Source organism: Balaenoptera acutorostrata, chromosome 4 (genome assembly GCF_949987535.1).
Source record: "Balaenoptera acutorostrata chromosome 4, mBalAcu1.1, whole genome shotgun sequence".
NCBI classification, from domain to species: Eukaryota; Metazoa; Chordata; class Mammalia; order Artiodactyla; family Balaenopteridae; genus Balaenoptera; species Balaenoptera acutorostrata.
In genome coordinates, this window is record NC_080067.1 from 72,309,615 (window position 1) to 72,336,112 (window position 26,498).

At 38.9% G+C, this 26,498-nt stretch overlaps 1 protein-coding gene across 1 annotated transcript in view; it reads left to right on the plus strand.

The window, feature by feature from the left end:
* The window catches only part of TPRG1 (tumor protein p63 regulated 1), a 111,271-nt gene extending 85,853 nt beyond the window's left edge, over positions 1–25,418 (plus strand). The window contains 2 exon segments of the mRNA XM_007195223.1: positions 12,254–12,407; positions 25,224–25,418. Of these exon segments, the coding sequence (XP_007195285.1) occupies positions 12,254–12,407; positions 25,224–25,418 (349 nt within the window).
* The last annotated feature ends 1,080 nt before the right edge of the window (positions 25,419–26,498 follow it).

A 26,498-nucleotide genomic window follows, 5' to 3' on the forward strand; every position in this document is an offset into this window, starting at 1 on the left:
ACTAGCAGGAGGGCAAGAGAATTCAGACTCTTCTTTTGATTTAATTTACAGAGCTCTGCTAAAGGAGTGCTTTAAACCTGTTTTGAGAGGTACCAGACACTCTACATATAACCCTACAATAGTTCTGCAAGGTAGGCATTCTTATCTTCATTTTGCAAACCAGGTAACAGACTATGAGGATTAAAGTGACTTCCCCAGACCATGTAGTAAATGAAGACACTGAAATTTGAACCCAGGTCTGTATCCTCTAAACTTCATGACATCTTTTATTACATCAAAGTACCTCATTAAATACCATGGGGTTTTTTTGTTGTCTGAGTTTCACTTGTGATAGGTAGAGTATTCCCTTTGGGCAGGGATGGAAAGGGCCACTGAACAACCAATTCTTGCTGAACAGTTTAAACGGCTCACGTTGGCCATGTTAATTGTGACTACATTTTTGTGTGGAAGTTAGAGATGGACATTTTTGCTTTGTCCACAAAATGTACTGTATTAAATACCATAAATAAACTTCCCCAAGAAGTGTTTTCATAAACTTAAAGGGAAAAATAAATAAGTATATGACATTCAATCTCTTGAAATTTATTCTGTTTCAGTTCCCCCAAAGTGGAAAAAGCAAAACATTTGCAGCCATCAGAGCATGGTCCAAGGGGCAGTGTTAGGAGAGGATCTGGGTTTCTGCTCTGTCAGTCAGTCTTCTGCGCCCATTGCCTTTCTGGGCAGCCCCGGTTGTTTCCCAAAGGGCCATGGAGAGGTGGGCCAGGAGTTTGCAATAACTGGTCTCTCTAATTGCCCTTTTATGTATTCCAGACAATCTACTCTCAGCCTCTCTTGAGAGGAAATGAAACAGATAAGATTCAAAAAATGTTTTTCTCAGAAGAAGCTGGGTGTTTTTTGTTTTTAACTTAGCTACTCTGTGCTTGTTGAAACTTGGTTATTTGGGGGTGCTCAAAAGTAACTTCCTTTTAAGAAGGGAACAAAAACTTACACAAACCTGAAGCCAATGCAATTTGCCAAATATCCCAATTGATAATAGAGGGAGTTGCCTCAAAATTGTTTCCTTTATTGTGTGGCATTTTTTCTTGGTAGCTCTGTAAGAGTTAACCTCTCCTCTGTATACATGGCAGCCTCTTGGCACAGAAGGACCCCAATATGGAACTGGCATGCCAGCCTCAGCAGCACAGTGCTTTCAGAGCAGGATCACAGATAGACTACCTGCATACAAAAGTACAACCCCTTCTGTCCTGGACATTTCTCTAAAAATCTCATTTTATGTATACCTCAGAATGGATGGATTCCCCAATCTCCCTTAAACAAACAGAAAACAATTCAAGAGCTCATTTTTAAAACTCTGAAATTCAGAAATGTAGACTAATGAAAGGAAAAAGCAGCAGCCAGATCAATCTGGTCTAAGGGATGAATATTTCTGTTGTGTTGTGATTTGTATTTTTAACAGTAAAGACCATGGGTCTATTCATTTCAAAACTGGTTGGCCATGAATTATAAGGTGGATATCGTGAAGGCAATGGCCATGGTTTGGACATAGACTCTATTCTTGAACAGTTCCAGTTCATCTGATGATATAAGACAAATATTCAGAATCCTTTCATGTTGGTGAAATTATCACACATGCTGTAAGATAGGCTCAGCAAGTTGAATTGTTTGGTTGGAGGCTTGAGGAGTTCTGGCTTTGAATAGTGGAAATGAATGCTAGGACTCTACTGTTTGAGGGCTTGAATGTCAGGCTGGGAAAGTGTTTCAAATTTGATAGGCATCTGGAAGTGCCTTTAAGTTTCTAAGCTGGTTGGATCAGCACTGTGGAGAAAGGCAGAGAGTGGGTTAATTTAGATGAAGAGAGAGTACAAATGAAAATGTGAGCTCCAAAATGACTGTCTTTCTCATTTTGTCCAGTTTACCCTTCCCCCTCCCTGTGTCCACCTAGAGGGGTGGGATAGGGAGGGTGGGAGGGAGACGCAAGAGGGAGGAGATATGGGGATATATGTGTATGTATAGCTGATTCACTTTGTTATACAGCAGAAACTAACACATCATTGTAAAGCAATTATACTCCAATAGAGATGTTAAAACAATCAAACAAACAAACAAAATGACTGTCTTTACATTGGTTCACTGGGGGAATGAACGACTGGTTGGGATAAATGTCTCTTTTTTTTAATTGATTGATTGATTGATTGAAATATAGTTGTTATATATAGTATAACATTTTTATATTGTAAAAATGTTGTGCTACTTTCTGCTGTACAGCAAAGTGATTCAGTTGTACCTATATATACAAATCTATTCTTTTTCAGATTCTTTTCCATTATAGGTTATTACAAGATATTGAGTATAGTTCCCTATGCTATACAGTAGGTACTTATTGTTTATTTATTTTATATATAGTAGTGTGTATCTGTTAATCCTAAACTCCTAGTTTATCCCCCACCTTTCCCCTTTGGTAACCATAAGATTGTTTTCTATGTCTGTGAGTCTATTTCTGTTTTGTAAATGAGTTCATTTGTATCATTTTTTTAGATTCCACATATAAGTGATATCGTATGATATTTGTCTTTGTCTGACTTACTTCACTGAGTATGATAATCTCTAGGTCCATCCGTATTGCTGCAAATGGCATTATTTCGTTCTTTTTCATGGCTGAATAATATTCCGGGGTGTGTGTGTGTGTGTGTGTGTGTGTGTGTGTGTGTGTGTGTGTGTGTGTATCTCACATCTTCTTTATCCATTCATCTTTTGATGGACACTTAGGCTGCTTCCATGTCTTGGCTGTCATAAATAGCACTGCTATGAATATTGGGGTGCATGTATCTTTTTGAATTATAATTTTCTCCAGATATATACCCAGGAGTGGGATTGCTGGATCACATGGTAACTCTATTTTTAGTTTCTTAAGTACCTCCATACTGTTCTCCATAGTGGCTGCACCAATCTACGTTCCCAACAGTAGTGTAGGAAAGTTCCTTTTTCTCCACACCTTCTCCAGCATGAATTATTTGTAGATTTTTTCATGATGACCATTCTGACTGGTGTGAGGTGATACCTCATGGTAGTTTTGATTTGCATTTCTCTAATCATTAGTGATGTTGAACATCTTTTCATGTGCCTGTTGGCCATCTGTATGTCTTTTTTGGAGAAATGTCTATTTAGGTCTTCTGCTCATTTTTGTTTGGGCTGTTGTTATTGTTGTTGTTGTTTTTGATATTTTTTGTAGTTTTGAGTGTGGCTGTCAGGGACATATTTTCTCATTTAATTAAAACACTCCCCACTGATTCTCCAGTGGCTTCTCATTAGCTCTTTCTTCTTCTTCTTTTTAAAAAATATTTATTTATTTATTTATTTGGCTGCACTGGGTCTTTAGTTGCGGCGGCACGTAGGATCTTCATTGTGGCATATGGGATCCAGTTCCCTGACCAGAGATCGAACCAGGGCTCCCTGCATTGGGAGCATGGAGTCTTAACCACTGGACCACCAGAGAAGTCCCATCTTAGCTTCTATGTTAGGGTTAGGCTGCTCCAGACCTTTCACTGTCCTGATCAACCACCTAACCTCAACCTTACCAGTTATGTAGCCTTCTTCTGGTCTGTCTCCCACTACCCTGCTGACTCATATGTAGTCAAACTGGAAATAGATAAGAGCATCATAAAAATACAAATCATGACACATACACTGAATCTCTCTGTTTCTCTCCCCAATCCCAACCCAAAACGAATCTTTGCTCTCATGATTTCCTCTGTCTTCAGTGCACTTAATGCTATTCTTTTTCAATCACCTTCTTGACTTATCAAAGTCCTCATATCCTTCAAACCCCAGCTAATAGACCATCTACTTTACAAAACCTTTAGACTTCTCTGAGTTCTTGAAGACTTGTTATATATTCTTCAAGCTCTTTGCATGGTACTTGGTACAGGGTTGAAGATCATTAAACATGTGTTAAATAAATGAAACCTTCTTTGATTCAACTCTAAGGGATTGTTCCAACCTCTAAGTCTTATTTACAATTTTATCCAGAGCAATTTCTCTGGGCTTTATAGAGGAATGTTAATGGGGATTTGCTGATAATGTTGACACTCAAAGCAATTGTTAAATATTGTGGGCGTTACACTCTAAAAGGTTTGAAGGAAGGATCAGAATATGAGGCTCCTTGTACAGAATATCATAATGCCAGTCTACCAGAGTATGTCTCTAAGGATGACAAATTTTCATGTCATCTTCATCAGTGGCAAGCACGTTATCATTTTTAATCCTGGGATCAAAATTTGTTTCATTCTGACAAGCATGGAGCTCCAAATGACCTTCTAAAACATGAGCATTTAGGTGCCCAAGAATAAAAGAACCATACAGTTTCTTCTCCTTTATCTAAAACTTATTTACCCTCAACCTTATGGGATTAGCTTTCCATTTAAGTGGCATCTGTGAAACCAAAGCTTTTGCTATAAGATGGACACATTTCCCTTTAGGAAAGGGCCTGAGAAGGAGGTTTGTTTGTTTGTTTGTTTGTTTGTTTAATTATTTGCCCATGACTCCAATAGTAACGCATTCCTAGTTAACCTGTCAATAGGAGTATAGAAATAGCAAATTAGAAAGAAGAGCTCTGGTGTCAGGAGTGTTGATAGCAGCAGGAAATGACAGCCTGATGGTGAGAGAAGAGAGAGCTGATATAAGAACTAATAAAGTTAACAGTCAAGAATGTTTTAGAACTTGAGTAATAGCCTTACTCTTCATATACAACAGTTGGCTTTCTTAAAGGAAAACATGAGAGGATAGGAAAGAAGTATGGAGGTTTAAGTATTAATCTAGGTACTCTTCTAAATTTCTGTCTCTGTTTTGGCAAAGTTAACGGGTGAAGGACATAGGACATACATGAAAAATAAATCCCTTCCATGTCTTAAAGTCTGGGGTTCGTGATGATTTTTATTAAGCCATAAAAGAATTAGTTATTTTTAATATAAACTGTTTAAGAAAGTAAGAATGTAAGTTTTAAAATGATATCTATCCAAATAATCCATTCGTACAACTTCTGGAAAATAAAAAATTTCTGTATGTCATTTAAATGAAACCCAAAAGTAGATAATCCTTGGCTCTTTCTGGTCAGAAATGCTAGATATGTGCATAGTTGAGTGTCTTCTAGAGGGTAACTAATCTAGAGCCTTTAGTATTTTATAAGAAGGGTGTCTTAGTCTTTTGGGGCTGCTGTAACAAAACATCAAAGACTGAGTAGCTTATAAACAACCAAAATTTCTCTCTCACAATTCTGGAATCTGGGAAGTCCAAGATCAAGGTGCCAGCAGATTCAGCGTCTGGTGAAGGCCTGCTTTCTGCTTCAAGTATGGTGCCTTCTCTCTGTGTCCTCAAATAGCGGAAGGGGTGAGGGACCTCTCTGGGATCTCTTTTATAAGGGCACTAATCCTATTCATGAGAACTCTGCCCTCATGACCTAATCACCTCCCAAAGGCTTCACTCCCTAATTCCATCATCTTGGGCATTAGGATTTCAACGTATAAGTTTTGGGAGGATACAAACACAGCGAAAACATAGCAAAGGGAAATGAAGATCCAGAGATAGTGTGCCCAGCTCTAAGCCACACAGAAAGTTAGCATTGGTGCTAGGATTAGACCCAGGTTTTAGTGACTGCCAGTTCAGGAAATATACTGCCATAACATGTAACATTCTAAGAATGGACTCATATGGCATTCAAACTCGTAAGCATCCTAACTTGGTCTGTGAATTTATTTATTCATCCATCATCATTAAAGAAGGACTTATTAAGTGATTACTATGTACCTGGCACTATAAGTGTCCATGTTTACTTTATTCTAAGTATTTGCTGTGAGCATACACACACACACACACACACACACACGCAACAATAGCACTGTGAACCATGAAATCTTAGCTCATCAAAGGTCATACCTTTGGTTTGGACCTCAGTCTTCTTCACCTCAACCCTGAATGTGACCACCTCAAGGACAAGCACATCTAAAGTTTCCCAAGCAGATCAACTTCTCTTTTAAGGACTTTCAGACTTGGAGCTTCCATATATTTTTTTCTGTTAACCTTTTTGTAATTATTCACCCTCACTTTCTCTGAGTTCTGCTTTTGTTTTCACCCTAGGTCTTTCATTCTACCGTTTAAGATGATTTCTTCTTCTTCTAGGAGGAGAAAGGTCAGGTCTCAGCAGCCATCTGAGAATTTCTCTTAGCCACTAAGTTATCCTTTGGCTTTTTGTCTAATAATATACATTATTAATACACATTATTTTGGTCTTTCTGCACAGATATTAATTTATTGGGACAGAAAAGGATCTTAGAGATGATCTAGTTCAACTACCTGGTTTCACAGAGGACCTTGGAGCCCAGAGAGAAGAAAATGGTTCAAGTAACTCAGCAAATTGGTGGCAGATCAATCCGTTGAATGCAGGCTTCCTAACTGCCACACAAAGTTCCACGTCTGGCACCGCACTGCCCCTGAATTCTCTCTTTATAGACACTGCTGATCTGTTTTTAACTTTATCACTCACCTCTTCCTCAAGGAATATAACTCACAGAGTTTCTTGGTTACCCATGCCAGTAAATGGTTAATCTCACTGCGTCCAAGGCCCTGGAAACTTCTGGGAGGGAGCCAGGTGAGCAAAGAGAGCAGATAAAGGCAGCACCTGCCTTGGGTTTGGAACAGCCTGGGGACACGGAGAGAATGTAAACACATTCTGCAGATCTTATTGTCTGACTCTGTGCCAGCGTCTTTAGGGTTCTTGTCATGGAAAATGTTTCCTCTGAGGTCATTCATTGAACAGAGGAGCACTGAATACCCTCCGGGGTGCCAACCCAGTCCCCCCTTTTGTCCAGGTTAAATAAGCAAGGGACTAACGTTTCGTGGGCCTAGAAGGCCCACCTTTCAACAATACAGGATGGGAGGTAGGGAAAAGGAGCCATTTAGAAAATACACTGTGCTGTTCTGAACTGCTCTCTCCCCCTGGCTGCCCGCCCCTCTCCTTCCTCCAGTGCGGCCTCCCTCTGTTTGCTCACCCATACTTACAAGCACACGCCCTGCGTTTAGAGCAAGCTGTTAATGTCTGTGCTTCCTCATAAATCTCGGGTTGCTGCCTGGAGCTATGTTTTTAATTCTATGGTGGATCTTTGAGATTCGAGAATGAGTAGAAAGGAAGGGCAGCGGATGGATGTAGTAATGGAAGCCGCCATTGCTCCTTCCGGGGAGCTGGACTTCTCATTTGCTTCTTTGAACAGGTAGTTTATACCTCAGCACAACATCTGTGAAGGCCAGGATGGAAGGAGAGGGGGGCGTCGTGGGAAAAGATGTTGGCTATCTCACACTGTGCAAAAGGATGCATGGCTTCTCTCCGAAGAAAGAAAAATGTGTGGAATGAGCAAATGAACCCAGACTGGTGACCGGCTGGCATATTTTTCTAGTTCAGCTAAAAATGACTTCAAGGAGAGGAGTCTGACAGAAATAATTTTTATCTCACAAAGCTTGTAATTGAAGAAAGTTTTCCCTCCATTGAACTTGAGCTCCTCTTTGTGTTGTTCAACCACATTTATTTTCCATGATTGGTCCTTCGGCACTTGTTTGATAGCTTCTTCTGTATAAGCCTCATCGCTTCAACATGTCTTTGCTTTTCTGGTGTAGGAAGCAAATCTTCTACTGGGCTGCTGTGATGGTTTAAAGTAGTAATTGCTTGGGCCTTCCACCCTGCCAGCAACTGTATTTGAGTAGAATTTTGCGTATGAGTCACTGAGTAAAACGTGTAATTAACATGACTAAAGGAAGAGCTCTGGTCTTTGAAAATTCTGGTCCTCAGTTTATATATCTATAAAATGAAAGAATTAGAAACACACCTCTAAGGGGCCTTCCAACTCAGACAGTCTAGGATCCTAAAAATCTCCAGCTATTATTATAAACCCTCTTCCTCTACCAAGTTCTTATGAGTCCTAATGGATCCTTTCTTTTACTTCTATACCTTTCTGTGAGGTTTTGAAATTTATCAGAAGTGAAGGGTACATTAACCTTCTTGCTTCCACTACTGTGGGAATGGAGGCCAGATCCAGTTGGTGTCTTTGAGGATAGAAAGTGAGAACAAAATAAGTTGCAATAGGTGAACTCCTCTACTTCCGTAATGGGACTGTCAGGTTTCTATGTGTACCTGTTTAGGCCTGGGAAGCAGATAATAGTAAAATAGGCCCAGAGATCATTAGAGCATGGGCATCTGGAGTTCAGGGATTGGGCCTTATCCATTTCTCTACTCGAGATAACACACTGCACAGAGAATGTGCTAATTAAATGGTGGAATTGAAGATAGACAACTTAGGAATGTTTCAGAGAACCAGCTCTAAGGTGATTTAAAAGATCATTTTTAACCTATTATAAAAGTTTTACAGAACTAGGCTTATTCAGTCTGAAGAACAGAGAATTGAAAGGGTGTTTTAAGGTGAATGAGAGTCTCTCTGATGGATTTAAGTTTAAGTAAGAAATTATATACATCAATACATTGATGGGAAACAGAAGCTGAACACATAAGAACTACCCTGGGACTCAGAATCAGATGAAAGAAGAGGGATTAATAGGTGAAGCAGAACATAGAAGATTCCAGCACCTCCTCTGTGCTAAAGATTTGCTCCTCTTGTTTTGTCTATGTCCAGAGATCATGGTGTTTATCCTCTCTCTTTTTATTCTCTTCCACTAGTGGTTCTTGACTTGATGATCTGATTAAACCTGGTCGTATTTTTTATCTTATGTCCTGTTAACTTCATCTATTTATATCAAAAACATTTAAAAATTGCTTATAAGTGTTGAATAAAATGAAAAAAAATATAAAGGCTCTAACAGTACCCAGTAAACATTATGGTACATAATAGGGACTTAATATTTGGTTAGTCAGACAGAGCCTTCCAGCATACAAAACATTTTTTCATTCATTGTCCTCTTGTCCCTCATGAAATTGTTGTTACCTGAAGATGAGAAAGGTGATGTGAAATGCCCAAAGACACAGAGCTAGCAAAAGCCAGGGTTTACACTCAGAGTATGATATTGGGAAGAGAGCTACCAAGTCTTTCTTTGCTAAATAATTTGATTTTGGCATTCTTTACCTGGGACTATAATCCCACATTGATTAATTTGACCAAAACAGCTCAGCGAGAAAGACCCAATCTTCTCACCCTGACAACATAACATTTTTGTAATTTCCCCCTACCCTTCTAGTGCTAACTTATTTTCCTATAATCTCATAATTGCTATTGTTGAGAGTATATAAAAATTTACAGTTCCTTTTGAGACAGAGATTTTCTTTCTGACCTTTAGCTAGGATCCCTGGGCAGGTTTTTTGCCCACAGGTTATGGCAGGCTCCTTAGGGCAATTCTTTTAACTCTGTGTCTATTGGAAATAAAGCAGGCTATGTTGTGTAATGGCAGGAGCTTAACTTTGAATGTATTTTGTGACTATAGCCCAGGATGGTGAAAAGACCCCTAACTGAAGTCTTGAGAGACCAGGGCTCTCACCAGCTCAGCCCTGTCTGCAGTGATGCTTTGGGAAAGTTTTAGTCCTTCCTGAGTCTCAATATTCTCATCTCCAGAAAGAAGGCACTGGGCTATAGCTTCCAAAAGTCCTTCTAGCTCTGACATTCTACAGTTTATAAACCTTAAACTACTCTTCCATCACATGGTGGCTGATTTGTGCTTTTCCATGTTTGTAAAATAGGGTGGTAGGTGCTAAAGTTTCCGCGGAGTGATGGAATAATACTGGGTGTAGGCTTTGCAGCAGAAGATCTGTTCTACTTAAGGAGGCTATTTTGATACCCCTAAATTGCAGAAGCCATAATCCAGAGGCTTCTTATGGGTCCTGTATGTCCTTGACAGGGTGAATGCTAGTAGCATCATGACCATAGCTGTCTACACCATTTACACAGAGTTACTGAGGTCATAGAATATCACCACATTGAGACACCCTAAAGGACATATGGGGAAACTGAGATTCAGAAAGAGAAATGAGCTTGCCTATAGTCGCATAGTCATACAGCATTAAGTGTCAAAACCAAGACTAACACAGCACTCCCTGACCTCCTGTTCACTGCATTTTTTACTCTACTCTTGTCACCTCGGATGACCACTCTCATGGTAAGCACGAGTAACTGTTTAATAAAGCATTCCCAGTCATAAAGGCAACTATATTCTCTGCAGTTGCCCTAAGGAGACATTTGACAGAATATGATAGATTTTTATAGCACTCTAGTACTAAAAGTTTTGCGGAGAAATACCACCTTAGTTTTACCTTTGGAGAGACTGCGTGGTTGTAGATTTCTCTTCCCAGCTATCACCTTTGGAGCTCAGGAGAGAAGGTTGGCTGAGCTTGTATGTTTAGAAGTATACTACATCTCTGAGAAAGGGCATTGCCACACTCAAATTGATTGGTTATTTAGAAATAGGGTCCCTCTTGAATTTCATGCTTAAACTTCATTTGGGGTTTCCCTAAAGTGAAAGATATAAACTGTATTTACTAGGAAAGCTATCTTGGAAGATTTTCATTGCCTTTGAATAAAAGCAAAATTGCACCCAGCACATAAATTGACATATGAAGCAGTAAATAATTGTATCGTGCAAGTTGTTTTAAGGGACTCAAGCCAGAATGCTCCATTAACTAGCATGCATAGAATATTCATTGAGCTTAGGGCTTATTACCAGGCCAGCGGGGAAAAAAAAAAAAGAATGAAGGAAAGTACGGGGGGGGGGGGGGGGGGGTGGATAAATGTCAGTATAGCAGCTGAGAAAATGAAGGGTTAGAAAGGGAACTTTAGAGGTATTTATGATGTTTTTATTTTCCTCTCTCTTCCTTTTATTTCTTTTTTTCCCCTTCCTTGGCAAAGGATTAAGTACAAAAAAGGTGGGTATCAGCCTTCAAATATAATCATCAAGAATCTGAGAACTGAGCAGCAGAATGAGCCAGGCTCTTTTCTTACTTCACTTTTGAAAGAAGAAGCTGAGGAATCAGCCCGTTGAGGTGTTATATGCATACGTGTGAGATTGTGTTTATAGACATTTCTACACGGATAAACATTCAGAAACCACAATGACATTCCCAGAGGAATCCTGTCCTTAATACAGGAAGTGACAGCTTTGTGAAGGCATCACAATTGAGCTCTGGTTTTCCCTTGAGGTCTGGTTTTTCCTTCTAGATCCCAGGATTTAATTTCTAGAAGAAACGAGAGCTCTGTGATGTTCCATGGGGCTGCTTAGAATTACAGGCAACTTAGTTTTAAAGCTTGTCGAACACAAAGCACCTGAGCTAGGCTTAATCTCCAGGGACCTCTTTTGCACTCAGAGATGTCTAAAACCATAAACCATAAATTCTGATGGGTACATGCAAAAGCAGAGGCCACAGAAATTAGAAATTTGTTATCCAATGTGGCCACATTCCCCTGCCACAACTTTCCTCCCATCACCACTCCCAAGCTGACTTTCTCTTGCTCTGTACTTGGGTTTACCAGATGACCAGGCTTGCACTATAACAGATGGTTACTGCCTCCTACAAAATGTGCGTCAGGACTGTGACCAGGCATACTCTTCCTATGAGCTCTGACGTGTTTGTTGCTGCAATTTTGGTAGATGGAATGTGTGCAGAGAATAGAGAACCATGAGACATAGAAGCTGAGGTCACAGGGCATTTTGAATTGGTCATCAACCCTCTTAAAGATCAGGCATACCCTCTTGGGAAGGTCCCAGTTCTTCCCAGTTCTTGGGAAGTCCCAGTTCTTTTCTCAGTCATTTCTTGCTTGGGTTTACTGCTTAGTGGATACTGTAAGTTGTAGTCATCTTCCTTCTCCTCGAAACTGTCTCCCATGTTGACGATGTCTTCCATGTTTCAGCTCCTGTCCCAGCACCTTGACTCTTCCTTCTTCCTTTCTCTTTTAACTTTGACCATCAGAATATTGGCATGAGTTCAGTATCCATATTTCCAGCCATGGCCTCTGTCCAGAGCACCAGAGTCACATTTCCAACCAGGCATTTACCCACAGAATTCTCAACAACATCTTGAACTCATCATGTTTGAAACCAAATCCACTCTTTTCTTCTCACCTCCTAAATTCCCTGGAGCAATTTAACTAGTTGGTCAGCCAATTATCTCAGCATCAATACAAAGGTTGACTGGGGCATTACATTCCCTTCCCACAATTTTCTATTTGTTTTAATCTAATGAAAATGGCTAATCTAAAGAAAAACTCCTTTCTTGCAGGAGACAAGGAGAAGGCCTTAGGATCTGCTGGGGAAGTCCAGAGCAGCAGTCACTATTATCCTGTTGGAACCCGTGGTCCACTGAGGTGCCTTATACTACCTTCACTGAACACCTTATGAAATACACCAGTGAGAAGTTTCTTGAAATCTGCAAGGTAGGAGACAGCTTGGGCATCACTCTCCAATTAGCTTTGTTGGTAAAGCTATGTGCTTTTAAAACATGCACTGTTAAAAAAAAAATAAGATACAACCTGGGGTTTATATAGATAAAAACTATAATAGGTTTATAGGACTTTTTCAGTAAACAGTAAAGCTGTTTTATATTTGAAAAAAAAAAAATCAATATTTATAGTAACCATACCACTGCTGTTTCCTCTTTGCTAATCTCTGAGCAAAAACTGTAGTGTAATATTGTTTTAAAATTGCAGTAGTATTGTTTGTCTGTGTTTATTGCTTACAGGGTACATAAAATTTTTGGTGTATAATTAAATTTGAATTATTTTATTCAGAGAAGGAATGTGGAATAGTGTGAAATATGAAGTCAGATATGGCTCGGTGGTCATGTTTAAGTCACTCTTTTTCTCTGGGCCTTGGTAGTCTCATCTCTAAAATGGACACAATGAACAACTGCCCTTCCTCTCAACCTCACTGGACCATTGTAAGGTTAAATGTGATAAAGCATATATAAATGTTCCGTAAATCATAAAGCAATTAAGAGTTATTTTTAATGCCTTTAAATTTCATCTCCCCGAGTAAATTTAAAATTCATCAGTGGCAGGGAGGCCCCCTTCTACTACGGTTTCATCTTCCCTAGGAGACTTAGCAGTCCTTGGACACTCTGAGTAGTCAGGAAGTAAAACAGCTGGAGCTGTAAACGCAGTGAAAGAGCAACCTGTATACTTCCGACAAAACCAGATGTACACATAGGAGTGTGCTTATGGCCTAGAAATTCTTGCCTTCTCTGTTCTCGCTAAGTTTATCTTTATATGCTGTCATTCACTTCAGGATAGCATAACTTTATTTGCTATAAATTCAAAACATGACAATCTACATCTAAAGTCCTTCTGTGGTTGGATGGCATACATTACATTTCTTGCCTTATTTTAAACACATTTATTCATACAAGTGAATATGTATATGTATAAACAAATATTTTTAATTGGTAAGTTCCCTATTTTATAAAAAAGGATCTGAGGCAAAATGTATGTGGTTAGAGGCTAGATGGGACCTCCATCCCCCCTAACATGTAGGTGCAGTTGGCTTGAATCCCCTTCTGCTCTCAGCAAAGCTCAATTGTCCTCTCAAGATGTATGCAGATGTCCTCAGGGGCTTCTGGTCTCCAGGTTTGCCTCTGACACCAAGCTCTTGCAGGCACTAAATTAGTTCTTTGTATGGATCGTTTTGCTAGTCTCCCTGTTATACTCTTATTTCACAATACCTCAACCCATGCATCAACATCAGCCCCTAGCCTGACTCTTAACCACCCAAAATCAACAATAACAGAAAACCAAAATGAAAACCAGAAAGAACAACATAGCACTGACACAAAGGCATTTATGTGAGAGTAGACTCACTGAGGACTTCTGGGAGATAGAGTGGGAGTTTACATCACAATAATGCCCCAAAATTCAAATGGAATATCTGTTCTCCTTATTTTTAAAAGACTTTATTAATAATAATGCTCAGATGCATCGCTTCATAATCTCCTCTCCTTTCCTCTCTATCCTGCTCTTGTTCTTCCCCAAACTCCTGTTCTTTTTCTCTTTCTTATTAAAAGTGCAGAGTCATTTATCTGTTTCTTTTTTTTTTTAACACTTGTTAATCCAACTGAAAAAACTTAATAATGTATGTTTCCAAAGCCATTTCCTGCCTTTAAAGGAAAACTGGTTCTAATAATTAACTTAACATATATTTTGAAGTAGTAGTAATTCTTTTTTATTTTAAGTCAAAAATAAATAACAACTGCCTGGGTTATTACGTCTATCACTTCCTGGGCAAAGTCTTCTCTTATTTCTCATATCTGGTGTGTTTAAGCACTTATTCTCTCAGTGTCCTTTGCTGGAAGAAATTCAGGGTAAAGGATTAAAAAAGAAATTCTATGAACTACAGAGAAATGCCACTGCAGTACTCTAATACTTGATAGTGCTTTATTGTTTTTCTGCCATAGAGAAATAAAATTAAATAATTTAAAAGGAAGCTAAAAAATAAAATATCAAAAGGGAGATGGAGAAAAAGGGGGAATGGAATAACTGTTCCCCAAATGCCCATGAACACAATTAGCAGACTGAAGCATTAAGTTTTGCCCAAGACTTCCTATCAGCCAAGGCTAAAGGGGAAACTTGATGTTCATATAGCTCTCCTTGGATGGAAGAAATAACAACAGGTGTGTGTGTGTGTATGTGTGCACATGCATGCATAGGTATGAGTACCATGAGTGGTTGGTTAGTTAGTTGGTTGGTTTCCAGTCAATCAAACTACTTTTTGAATCTGTTAAGTGTATTTTCTTTAAGGCTTTTCTCATTAAATTATTCTTCTAAAGTCTTTATTTCGTTCCTGAAAACAGTCTGGAACTTTCATTTGCCAAGCCATTTCTCAGTTAAAGGCCACCCCGAGTCCCAGCTCCCTAAGAAAACAAGTGATCTCAGTCTGGGATATGAGATGATGACTGCTCTGATCCAGTTCTTTGTGTCTTGATTTCTCTTTTGTTGTTGGTTTTTATGTCACAAAGCTATTTGTGTTTAGGACATTTTCCAAAATTGGCTTTGATTAATATTCAGTTTTATTAATGTAAAAGTATAAATAAGAAGAACTAATTCTGGGGATATAGAATCCCTTTTGTATGAATATTTTGACATAATAAGATTTTTAAAAGTGTGATATAAACTAGTTTTTTCATTTCCCCTATGAATGAAATAGGAAAAAGTGGAAGAACATGGGGGAAATGCATAACTAAATAAAATACTTGAAGCAATTTAATTCAATTTAGCAAACCTATGATGGCAGAGGAGAAGGAATCATGTACAGCTGAGATATCCACAGTCAAAAATTTCAAATTATTTACAATCTAATTGAATAACTTATTTTTAAAAGTACTTTTATAAAATTCATTTCTTTTGTTTTTACTCAGAGTCTTTTCTTCTATAGAACCTGGACTCTCCTTATTTAACAAATGTTTTCTGGTACCTAAAATGTGCAGCTATTCTGATTGTTGTTAAGAATACAAACATAAATGAGACAAGATTCTTGCCTTTGTGGAAAGCATTGCTTAATAGAGGAGGCAGACAAAAATGCAAAGATTTTTAAATAAGTGCTAAAGAACTGAAACAGAGTTTGGATCAGATGAAGAGAATTGGAGATAGTTGAAGGTACATGGAGTATCTTAGACACAGACAGTTTAGCTGGAGTTTAATCTTGTATATTTCCCACCATAATTGTATTGGCTCAGATGATAGGTATAAGGACCTAAACTAAGTTAGGAGTGCTAGGAATGGAGAGAAGATGAAGAGATTTTGAGATATTCGGGGTATCAATGGAAGATGGTAACTGGCATGATATGGTTGGTGAAAGAGAGGAAGAAATCAAAGATGGCATGGTCTGGTTTGGGTAGGTGATGAGTCCATTAATTTGAATGGGGAAAACTGAAAAAAGAGTAGGTTTAAAGGTTCAGTTGAAGACATGCTGAGTTTGAAATGTCCATGGAATGTGGGGTTGAGTTGGTGACCAGGCAGTTAGAAATTTAGGTCTTTCTGAAGCTCAGTAGAGAAAGTTGAGCTGTATATATAGGTTTCAGACCATACAACACTGGGTCGAAGCTGAGTGATGGGGTTGATTGGTCAGAAAAGTACCTGAGGAAGAAGAATTAATGGAAAAAATTGCATTCAAATTCAAATTTATACTATCTCTAAGTCCTTCAGCACTGATATAAAAAAATCGCCATCAAATTTATGAAATCCTAGGTCAAAATACATTACTTCTTTTACCCATCTCACTAACTCTATATCACTTCTACTTCCGGTAAGTGTGATGGTCAAATGGCTTCTTTCCAGACATTCTTGCTTATATCCAAGCCTTACCAACTTTTTTCAACTTGTGCTTGCACATACTTTGCATTACTCATATAAAACAGTTGTGAAAATAGGAAATAATATTTTTGGTATTGATTTTATATTACAAGACATAAAAATAATCTCATCAGTTATGAAATTACACTTTATATTTATTGATTACAGTTTGTATGTATTCATGTAATTCAAGAAACAAAAACCCTTTGAGGGCAGGATGCTATCTCCACTTTAAAGTGAAGGTACTTAGAGTGACTAAGTGAATTGACTGAGGTATTATAATAATAACTGTATTTCCACACCCAAACAATTTGCAAATGCTCAGGGAAATAGTTAAAAACCAGAAAGAACTCTGTGTGTGTGTGTGTGTGTGTGTGTGTGTTCATAATCATTGCTATGATGTAATATGATATGATACTTTACAACCAAGGTTAATTATTCTCAATTGTTTCATCCACTTTATATTTGCAACTTTTAGCATTATCTTTCCTCTTTTAACCATTTGTAACAGAATCAGTTTTGTTTGCCCAATGGGCAGCAAGCCAAACGCTTAGATGCCGAGGTTTTCAGCAAAGAAAAGGTTCATTCACGAGGCAGCCAAGCAAGGAGATGGATGAACAGATCTCAAGTCAGCCTCCCCAAAGACAAGGGCCTTGGGATATTTATGGGATAAAGAAACAGGGTGGTCTGAGGCATGGGGAAACGTGATTGGAGGCAAGAAAAAACTGAGGTAATCTGTGCTCTGTGCAGGCGTATCGGAGTTACATTCTTCTTCTTAGGGTGCTTATTCAGAAAATGATGGTGTTGGTATAATCTGAGGATGGAGTTTTTGGCCTTCTGACATCAAAAGGTCATCCTCTGGACACTTACACAGTTGAACGGTCGACCAATTTGAACTGGACAAGACTAGCTCCATGTTCCTGAAAAACAGCTTAAGCCACCATTTCTATGGCCACCCATAAGTTAGAGGCGTTATCTATAGGGGGCAGTTAAAGGAATCTTGTGATATAGTCTCTAACCTACATGAAGCTTGGAGGGCATGCAATTTGCAGGAACAATTAAAGAGAGCTTAGTCAATGAAGGCAGGTTACAGAATAGTATTTATTAAGCAAGTTATAGTTCAAGGGATCTAACTGATGACTGCCCTTGGTTTCACGTTGCCTTGCTGGATTCTTGGACTGTGTGGAGTCTTGCTGGGAGGAACTAGTGATTGAGCCTAGAGCTGTAGAATAATAGTGAATGGATTATGGATGCTTTACAGCTTAATCAAAGCGATTTACAGACCAACCCTTTTTACTTTTGTCTGGCATCTTTCTCCTTATTTTCAAGGGAATTATGAAAGTGAACCAATGTTTTAGCAATCAAATGTAACTTTATATTCTTAACCCCTTGGTTTCCTGCCACATTAATTCAACAAGTATTTATTTAATTATTTATATATTTTTTATTTTAATTTTTTTTGGCCACGCGGCTTTTGGGATCTTAGTTCCCTGACCAGGGACTGAACCCGGGCCCTGGCAGTGAAAGTGCTGAGTCCTAACCACTGGACTGCCAGGGAATTCCCTAACAAATATTTACTGAATACCTACCTGGCATTGAATACTACATGCTGAGCAATGCTGTAGATAATTGTTGGGATAGCAAGAAGAATAAAACAGATTTTGCCCCCAGACATTTATAGAGTAGAGGAAGAAGGCAAAAAAGGTAATAACAAATTATAATTTAATGTGCAAATACTGTTGATAGAGAGATTCAAAGTTTTTATCAGAGCCCAGCAGAGAGAACAGATAAGTCCAAAAGTTAACAAATGTGATAACATTTGATGTGAAACTCAAGGTAAGAGTGATTTAAGCATCAAAGCAGGTGAGGAAAGACATTTTAAATAAAAGAAACATGATTAGAAGCTGCAAATTACAGAGGTGTATAAAGTGTTCTTGGACAAAGAGTCGTGCACTTAAGCTAGAGTTTAAAGTGTGTGTGTGTGTGTGCGTGCGCGTGTGCGTGTGCACGGGGAGGGCTGGGAAAATGCAATAAGATGAGGATGGAAATTAGGATTTGTAGAAACAACCCTTTTGTAGGAAAAAAAGCTTTTGCCACATCTTCCTTATTCCATCTATATGCCTGAACATACCCACAGTCATGGTGTCTCTATAAAGATAATTCCAAGTAATATGTGCAAGGATGATATAAACATCTGTTTATCTTCTGTTCAGCTGTGTGGTTTCCCAAGGGGTTTCCATTGCTGGGTATTGGATGGACTTTTTACTGCAACATGCTTCACTTGCTGCATGGTGTGGCTGGAACCTGTAGCCTGAAGGCTTGGAAAACCTGCTCAGCTAAAGAATGTGGGCCTGCAGGCATGAAACCTGGTCTCTTTACCCAGTGTAAACAGGAAGCAAGTGATGGTTGTAATAAGGAAAACTGAGACTCTGGGCAGTGAACTGCTGGCAGACAGCATCTGAAGCAAACCAGGGGCCCAGTCACTCAGCTGGTAAATAATCGCTGTAAAGTCAAGAAGAACATTACACACTCACACACACACACACACACACACACGCACATATACACACACAGAGCTATACTTTACCTTAACCAGCACACAGGCCCTATGTAACCGGAGTTGTTAAAACTTGACCCTCTGTTTTTGAGACTGGAATAAAAGAGAGAGCCAGGGGTGGGGGTATAAAAGCTTTTAGAGAAAAGTATGTGGCTGGTGGCATTCATATCAAATGACACCGCGTTCCTGTCACACAGATTGAGTTCAGGTGCTTGAAATGCTCAAGAGCCAGCTTGGGGACTTGGCCTTTTGTCTGCCTCCTTCAATGCACAGCTTGTCCCTCTGTCTTCACGGCCCCTCCTCTTTTTAAAGGGCTCACAGAAATGACTAGAAATGAAGTGCATCTGACTCGAATGAAATGCCAAGTTCACTGAGTATGAAATAGTGTTAACTTTTTCTTTCCAGCACTTTGATTCTGAGGCCACAGAGAATTCCCATGAAATAAAGCTTATGATGAGGACTGGGGAGGCATCCAGTAACCCAAACTGATATATATTGATCTGTGAAAAGGCATCCTGACAATCCAGAGAGTCTTGACCATGGAAATGTTGAGGTGAATTGATGAATTGCACTTTGGACTTCTGGAAATCATAGTTCAGTGATGACAGTGATGATGTAGTTAATGATTTATTGACAATATTCATTATTGGCAATAGGCTTCCTTTCATGCTTTTGCAATATGACTCCAAATTTCAGCCTCATCTTATTCACCTTCCCCAACCCTTCCTGAAAGACATCAGCATGTGGGCACACACACATAGAGCTTATTACAAACCCTTTGTTTATTAAAGTTAGTTTAATCTATGCAACCAACCTATGAGTTTGATGGTATTAATAACCTTATTTTATAGAAAGGAAACTATAAAATTCAGAGAGGTTAGGTAACTTGCCCAAGGTCACAGAGCTCGTGAGGGCCATATTTGCAATGTAAGAGCAGATCTGTTTGATCTTAATACTTACGTTACATCATGCTATATACTTCCTTTAGTTCAGTGGTTCTCAACAGGAGACGATTTTACCCCTGGGGCACATTGGCAATATCTGGGCAACACTATTGGTTGCCATACCCGGGGTTGTGGTGCCACTGGTATCTGGTGGGTAAAGCTAGGGATGCTGCTTAACTTCCTAAAATACAGAGGACATACTCCCCTGCAGCAGAGAATTATTTGGTCCAAAACAGCAATAGTTCCAAGGTAGAGAAATCTTGGGTTAGTTGTATAGATGGACAGCCATACCTCTGACTTTAATTCTTAGAAAACTGGATGAAATATTTGAGATGCATACATGAAATGCAACAGAATAAAAAATAATCTTTGCCTTGAGTATTTGGCGGGGCATTGTGGAAGAGATAGGATTTGAGCTTGGTTTTGAAAAATGAGTAAGAGTGTGAGCACTATAGATCTTTGTGGATTGAACAGACTGTCAGAGCCAGAGGTTCTTAGGCAAGCTTAACACAGTGGGTTTTTTTTAAAATTTTTTAATTAATTAATTAATTAATTAATGGCCGTGTTGGGTCTTAGTTTCTGTGCGAGGGCTTTCTCTAGTTGTGGCAAGCAGGGGCCATTCTTCATCGCGGTGCGCAGGCCTCTCACTATCATGGCCTCTCTTGTTGCGGAGCACAGGCTCCAGACGCGCAGGCTCAGTAGTTGTGGCTCACGGGCCCAGTTGCTCCGCGGCATGTGGGATCTTCCCAGACCAGGGCTCGAACCCGTGTTCCCTGCATTGGCAGGCAGACTCTCAACCACTGCGCCACCAGGGAAGCCCAATACAGTGGGTTTTTTAAAAAATTTTTTAAAGGAAAAGACTTTTAAAAATAAGATCTTGGGCTTCCCTGGTGGCGCAGCGGTTGAGAATCTGCCTGCCAATGCAGGGGACACGGGTTCGAGCCCTGGTCTGGGAAGATCCCACATGCCACGGAGCAACTGGGTCCGTGAGCCACAATTACTGAGCCTGCGCGTCTGGAGCCTGTGCTACACAGCAAGAGAGGCCGCGATAGTGAGAGGCCCGCGCACCGCGATGAGGAGAGGCCCCCGCTTGCCACAACTAGAGAAAGCCCCCGCATAGAAACGAAGACCCAACACAGCAAAAATAAATAAATAAATAAAATTAAGAAGTGTTGTAAGAAAGGTTTAAAAAAAAAAAATAACAGGTTTACTGAGATAAAATTCATGTACCATAAAAAAAAAAAATAAGATCTTACTCAGAACCCAAATACATAAAACCTATAAAAATAGAGCAGCTCTGATTGATGTGATTATAGGGACTGAAGCTTACCTTTTACCTTTTCTTCCATATCTTCTCCCCAGATCCTCAGGTATCTGTTGTTTTAACACTATTAATAATAGCACTTTCTTTCTTTTCACAAGAATCCTGGTTTGGATGATAAATTATATGGTCACCCAACTTATGAAGAAATCTAGTGTTCTAAGGAACAAGTTATGAAAGTTATTGAGTCTGATTTTTTCTCTATCCCTTTTGAAAATGAGGAACATAAATTCTTTCCTAAATATTAGGATTTCTTTCAAATGCTTCTAGCAGCTTATATAACTATAATATAGATATCAAAACCTGGAAATTAAACATTGGTACAAAACTATTAACTAAACTACAGACCTTATTTAAATTTCATCAGTTTTTTTTTTTTTTGTTTTTCCTAATGTCCTCTGTCTGCTCCAGGATCCAATCCAGGATCCCATATTACATTTAATTATCCTGTCTCTTTATTCTGTTTCACAGTCTTTCCTTTATTTTCATGACCTTGGTGCTTTTGAAGAATACTGGTTGGTTATTTTGTAGAATGTTCTCACTGTGGGTTTGCCTGATGCTTTCTCATGATTAGATTGAAGTCTGCTTTTTTGGGGGCACAGATACTGCAGCAATGATGTTGTGTCCTTTCACTACCTCATATTGCAGGCTGACGATGCCTGTATGTCTTATTACCAATGATGTTAACCTTGACCGGTTGTCTAAGATGGGGTATGCTATATTGCTCCTTTGTGAAGTTAGTATTTTTCCCTTTATAATTGATAAATATTTTGGAAGAGGTACTTTGATGCTCAACCCATGTTTTTTGAAGTCATGGTTTCTGAGTAGAATTTAATATAGCCTTTGGCATCTAGGAAACTTTTATTATTTTAAAATAGTGCATATCACAGGTTTTTACAAAAGTGCTTTCTGGAGTCTATCATGCATATTCAAGAAATGGCATTCAAAGTCTGAAACTGAAGGGAATAGGACTAAGGAAGCGAAACTCGTTCTTGCTTGTAAGTGATAATATTTATGTCTATAAATAGTACGCTTTAAAAATATTTTTGAGCAATGCACTTGGATCTGATGAGGTTGGTATTTAACATCATTATCATTATTATTATTTTCCCAATTTCAGATGTGTAAACTAAGGCTCAGGGAGATTAAATGATTTTTCCAAAGTCTAATCATCAGTAACAGATAGGGCAAGGGAACATACTTTTTTCCCACTATACGCAGTGATGGAATGGACATGGTTAGATTGCAGTGAGTTCCATATCACTGGATATGTCCATGTAGAAGGGTGTGGCTTCTTGGAGAGGATGAGTCTAGGCAAATTAAACAATAGATGAGTGGCTGGAATCTATAAACCTAAGATCGCTTCTGACCTTGATTATTCCATGTTATTAGTGTATTCTTCCGATTTTGCTTTTCTCTCTTGGAAACTTAAGAAAGAACACTTCTTTCTGACTTTTTTTTTTTTTTTTTTAAGATACTGGTGATGTATTTTCTTTTCTTGTTTTTCATAAATTTTATTTATTTATTTTTGGCTGCGTTAGGTCTTTTGTTGCTGCGCGCGGGCTTTCTCTAGTTGCAGCAAGCAGGGGCCACCCTATCTTGCAGTGCGCGGGCTTCTCATTGTGGTGGCTTACCTTGTTGTGGAGCACAGGCTTTAGGCACGCAGGCTTCAGTAGTTGTGGCTTGCAGGCTCTAGAGTGCAGGCTCAGTAGTTGTGGCGCACGGGCTTAGTTGCTCCGCAGCATGTGGGATCTTCCCAGACCAGGGCTCGAACCCGTGTCCCCTGCATTGGCAGGTGGATTCTTAACCACTGCACCACTAGGGAAGTCCCCTTTCTGGCTTTCTTATCCAACCAACTAAAGAACTGGTGGAGTTTGCTGTAAGGGACGATGTCCTCCTTTCCAGAATCCCCAGATTACATGACTATAGTTTGTTTCATTCAATGATACTAATATTTAGATCCATTCTAAGGTCTTAAAGAGGGTGCTAGGACTGGGAACTGGTAATAAGAGGTAACTTCTGTCTGTCTTTGTCACTATAGACTCATGGAAAACAAGCAAAATCCTACTTGTCTGTTGGATTCTTTAGTCAGTGATCTTTAGAAGTGAGTCTGTTTTTTAAATTAAGGTTTGACATTATCTAATTTGGTAAATATTACTTGAACTAAAGTAGAGGGACAAGTACCTTAGTTTATTTTGAAAACCCACAGATATTGAGGCACTCTAGCAAACTCTATGTTGTTTATCATAAAGTCACTATTTTTTTAACTTCTGATATCATCCCAAAACCATAGATTTAAATGCATCTTTTCAAAAGAGCAAAATGAGGCTCGAAAAGCAGAAGAGAATTTACAGTGTCACAGAGCAAGTAAATCAGCAGTATTATTTGCATGGCTTTTCTTTCTTTCTTTTTTTTTTCTTATAGGTTAGGTCAAATAGTAGTGATGGATATATTCTAAATTTTAGATTCTTTTTCTTACCAACAGGGAAACTAAGCCTACAATGGAGAAGTGGTTGCCCAAGGGCAATTTGGTATAAAATTAAGAATCCAGGATAAAACCTATATTGAAAATGGGATTATGGGGAAAGACTACAGGCTTCTCTTTCTTCATTGAATCGTCATTCTGTATTAGTCCCTCAAAGCCAAGATTGGCCTCCTCATGGAGAAAAGGAAAAACAGTGATCACTTTATTGAACATGCTTAATAATTTAGATTGATATTGGAATATACTCTAAAAGTTTTAATTTAGACTTGTAAGCCAGTTGCCTAGGAAACATATTTGGATCTCACTGTGAGTAGGCCCTTATTCCTAATGTTCCTTTTTACCATGGTGCAGAAAGTGGAGTAATTCTGGACAAATCATTTACCTTCTATGAGTCTTGATTTCCAACACGGGAATATAATACCTTCTTTTACTTACCTGATAGGCTTATACTGGAATGAGATAATGGATATACAAGAGCTTATTGGAAATACAAAGATATGAGCTTTCCTAATTCATTTTCTTCTTTATATCTCTGTTTGCAGTGCTCCCTGAATTACCCTCCTCGTAACCCAATTCAACTTGATTTGACCAAAAGAAGGAATTTGTTTTCACTCATTTAACTTAAAGTTCAGGATAGGCTGATCCAGTAACTCAAATGGCTTTGTGAAGAATTTCTCTCTCTCCATGTCTTAGTTGTTTCACTTTTGTTGGCTTCAGTCTCAGTCAGGTTCTCACTGTGTGGCCAAAATGACCATGAATACCTCCGGGCTTGGATGCTATCAGTTTCACAACCACATTTGTCATGTGCCCATACCTGAATCAATCTCCTCGGCCAGAGGAATGGATTCCTCTGATTGGTTAGGACTGAGTCATGTGCTAAAGTCAGCTCCACTTAAGCTATTTGGACTAAATGGAAGAATGTGGTTCTCCAAAGGAAAATCGAGAGACTCTAATTGGAAGAAGAGTCTCAAATGGAGGAAAGGATGCTGGCTTGGAAAGAACAGCAGCTGTCAGATAGGCCCTCTCTAACCTCATTTCACCCATTGAAACCCTATTAACCCTTAAAGGATTGTCTCAAGAGTTTCCTTTTGAAGTCATTCCTAATCCTCTAACCACGTATGATTTCTCCCTCTTTTGTGTTTCTTTAGCATCATGTGCCTCTTTTTGCTGTTTATTTTCATGGACTTTGTACCATCATCACAAGTTCATTTTTTATGTTATTATAGTGTCACTTCTGTGAGGGCAGAGACTATATCTCCCTTGTCTTTGAGTCTTCAGCAGTACCCGACTGGTGTCTGATCCATAATGGACTATCAGCAAATATTTATTAAACTGACTTCTTAATGTTGTACAAGTTATGAATAATGAAAAATAAACAAGGTGTGGTGGCTAATTTTATTATGTACATAATTTATTAACTGATTAATTTATTAAAAGACTAACAGAAGCAATGTTAACAATTCTGAGATACGATTTCTGTTTAAGAAGTAAGAATAACTGCAGCTCCAGGAGAGTGGTCAACTTCTGTGAGCACTGGCTGAGGAGGTGGTGTCTCTGGACCTACTCTGCATTCACTAACTCTGTACCTTCTTTTCCTCTTCAGTCGTCCGGGTTTATGTCTAAGCTTGTTCCAGCTATCCAGAATGCCCACAGGAATTCCACTGGATCTGGAAGAGGAAAGGGATTGATGGTGTTAACTGAACCCGTTTTGATTGAGACCTACACGGGTCTGATGTCATTCACTGGAAACTGCAACAAACTTGGCTATTCCCTTGCCCGGGGGAGTGTTGGTTTTTGACATTCTTTTTGGGGGATAAGTACATCATCCATAGCTACATCATTACTGAAGATTCTGTTTCAGCCCACCATATTTTTGGACTGAAACAATTAGTTACTGTTAAATAGTATTACATGATTTTGAAGATTCAGTATCTTAGGGGACCTAAAAGCTTGATTAGACTGATAAATGCACACTTCAGACCTTATATAAGGATAATCAAATTTCTTAAAACCAGAAAATAAATTCTCCTGAGCCCATCAAATAATGTTGGCAAATGAGTGACAAGTGAACACCTGATCATAAACTTGGGGAGGACCCTCTGGGTTCTTGTTTCTCTGTCCTCTAAATGTAGATATGTTCTGGGTCTTTATTTTCAGCCCTCTGATCCCGATCTTCTCTCTCACTGGGGTCTCAATCTATATAATTTTAGCTACCTTTTTTTATGAGGATAACTTCCAAATCCATATTCTCATCCCTGGTGTTTAAGACTCAGTTTTGCACTTCTGTCTGCTGATCATCTATATCAGTGTTCCAATGGCCACTTTTACTCAGCATCTTCAAAATCTTGGATTTCTGTATGGGATTTTAATGGTCTCAGTCATCATCGCTGAAATCCATCAGTTTTGATGTCTTTAAACTTCTTGCCAGATACATTCCATATAGTATCTGTCTTTGTCTGGGCTGCTATAACAAAAATACTACCTACTGGGTGGCTTATAAACAACATAAATTTATTTCTTACTGTTCTGGAGGCTGCAATTCTGAGATTAGGGTGCCAGCCTGGTCAGGTGAGGGCCCTCTTCTGGGGCTCAGATTTCCTGTTATATCCTTACAGGTAAAGGGGCAAGAGTGTTCTCTTGTGCTTCTTTTATAAGGACATTAATCTCATTCATGAGGGCTCTGCCCTCATAAGCTAAGGCCCCCTGTTTAATACCATCACAATGGGCTTTAGGATTTAAACATATAAATTTTGGGGGGGACATAAACGTTCAGACCATAGAAGTACCACATCTGTATGTGACTTAGATTGTGACCAATGCCCACATGTCAAACTTAAAGTTCATTCTTCTTTCAAAACTGTTCATATACTCCTTCTCC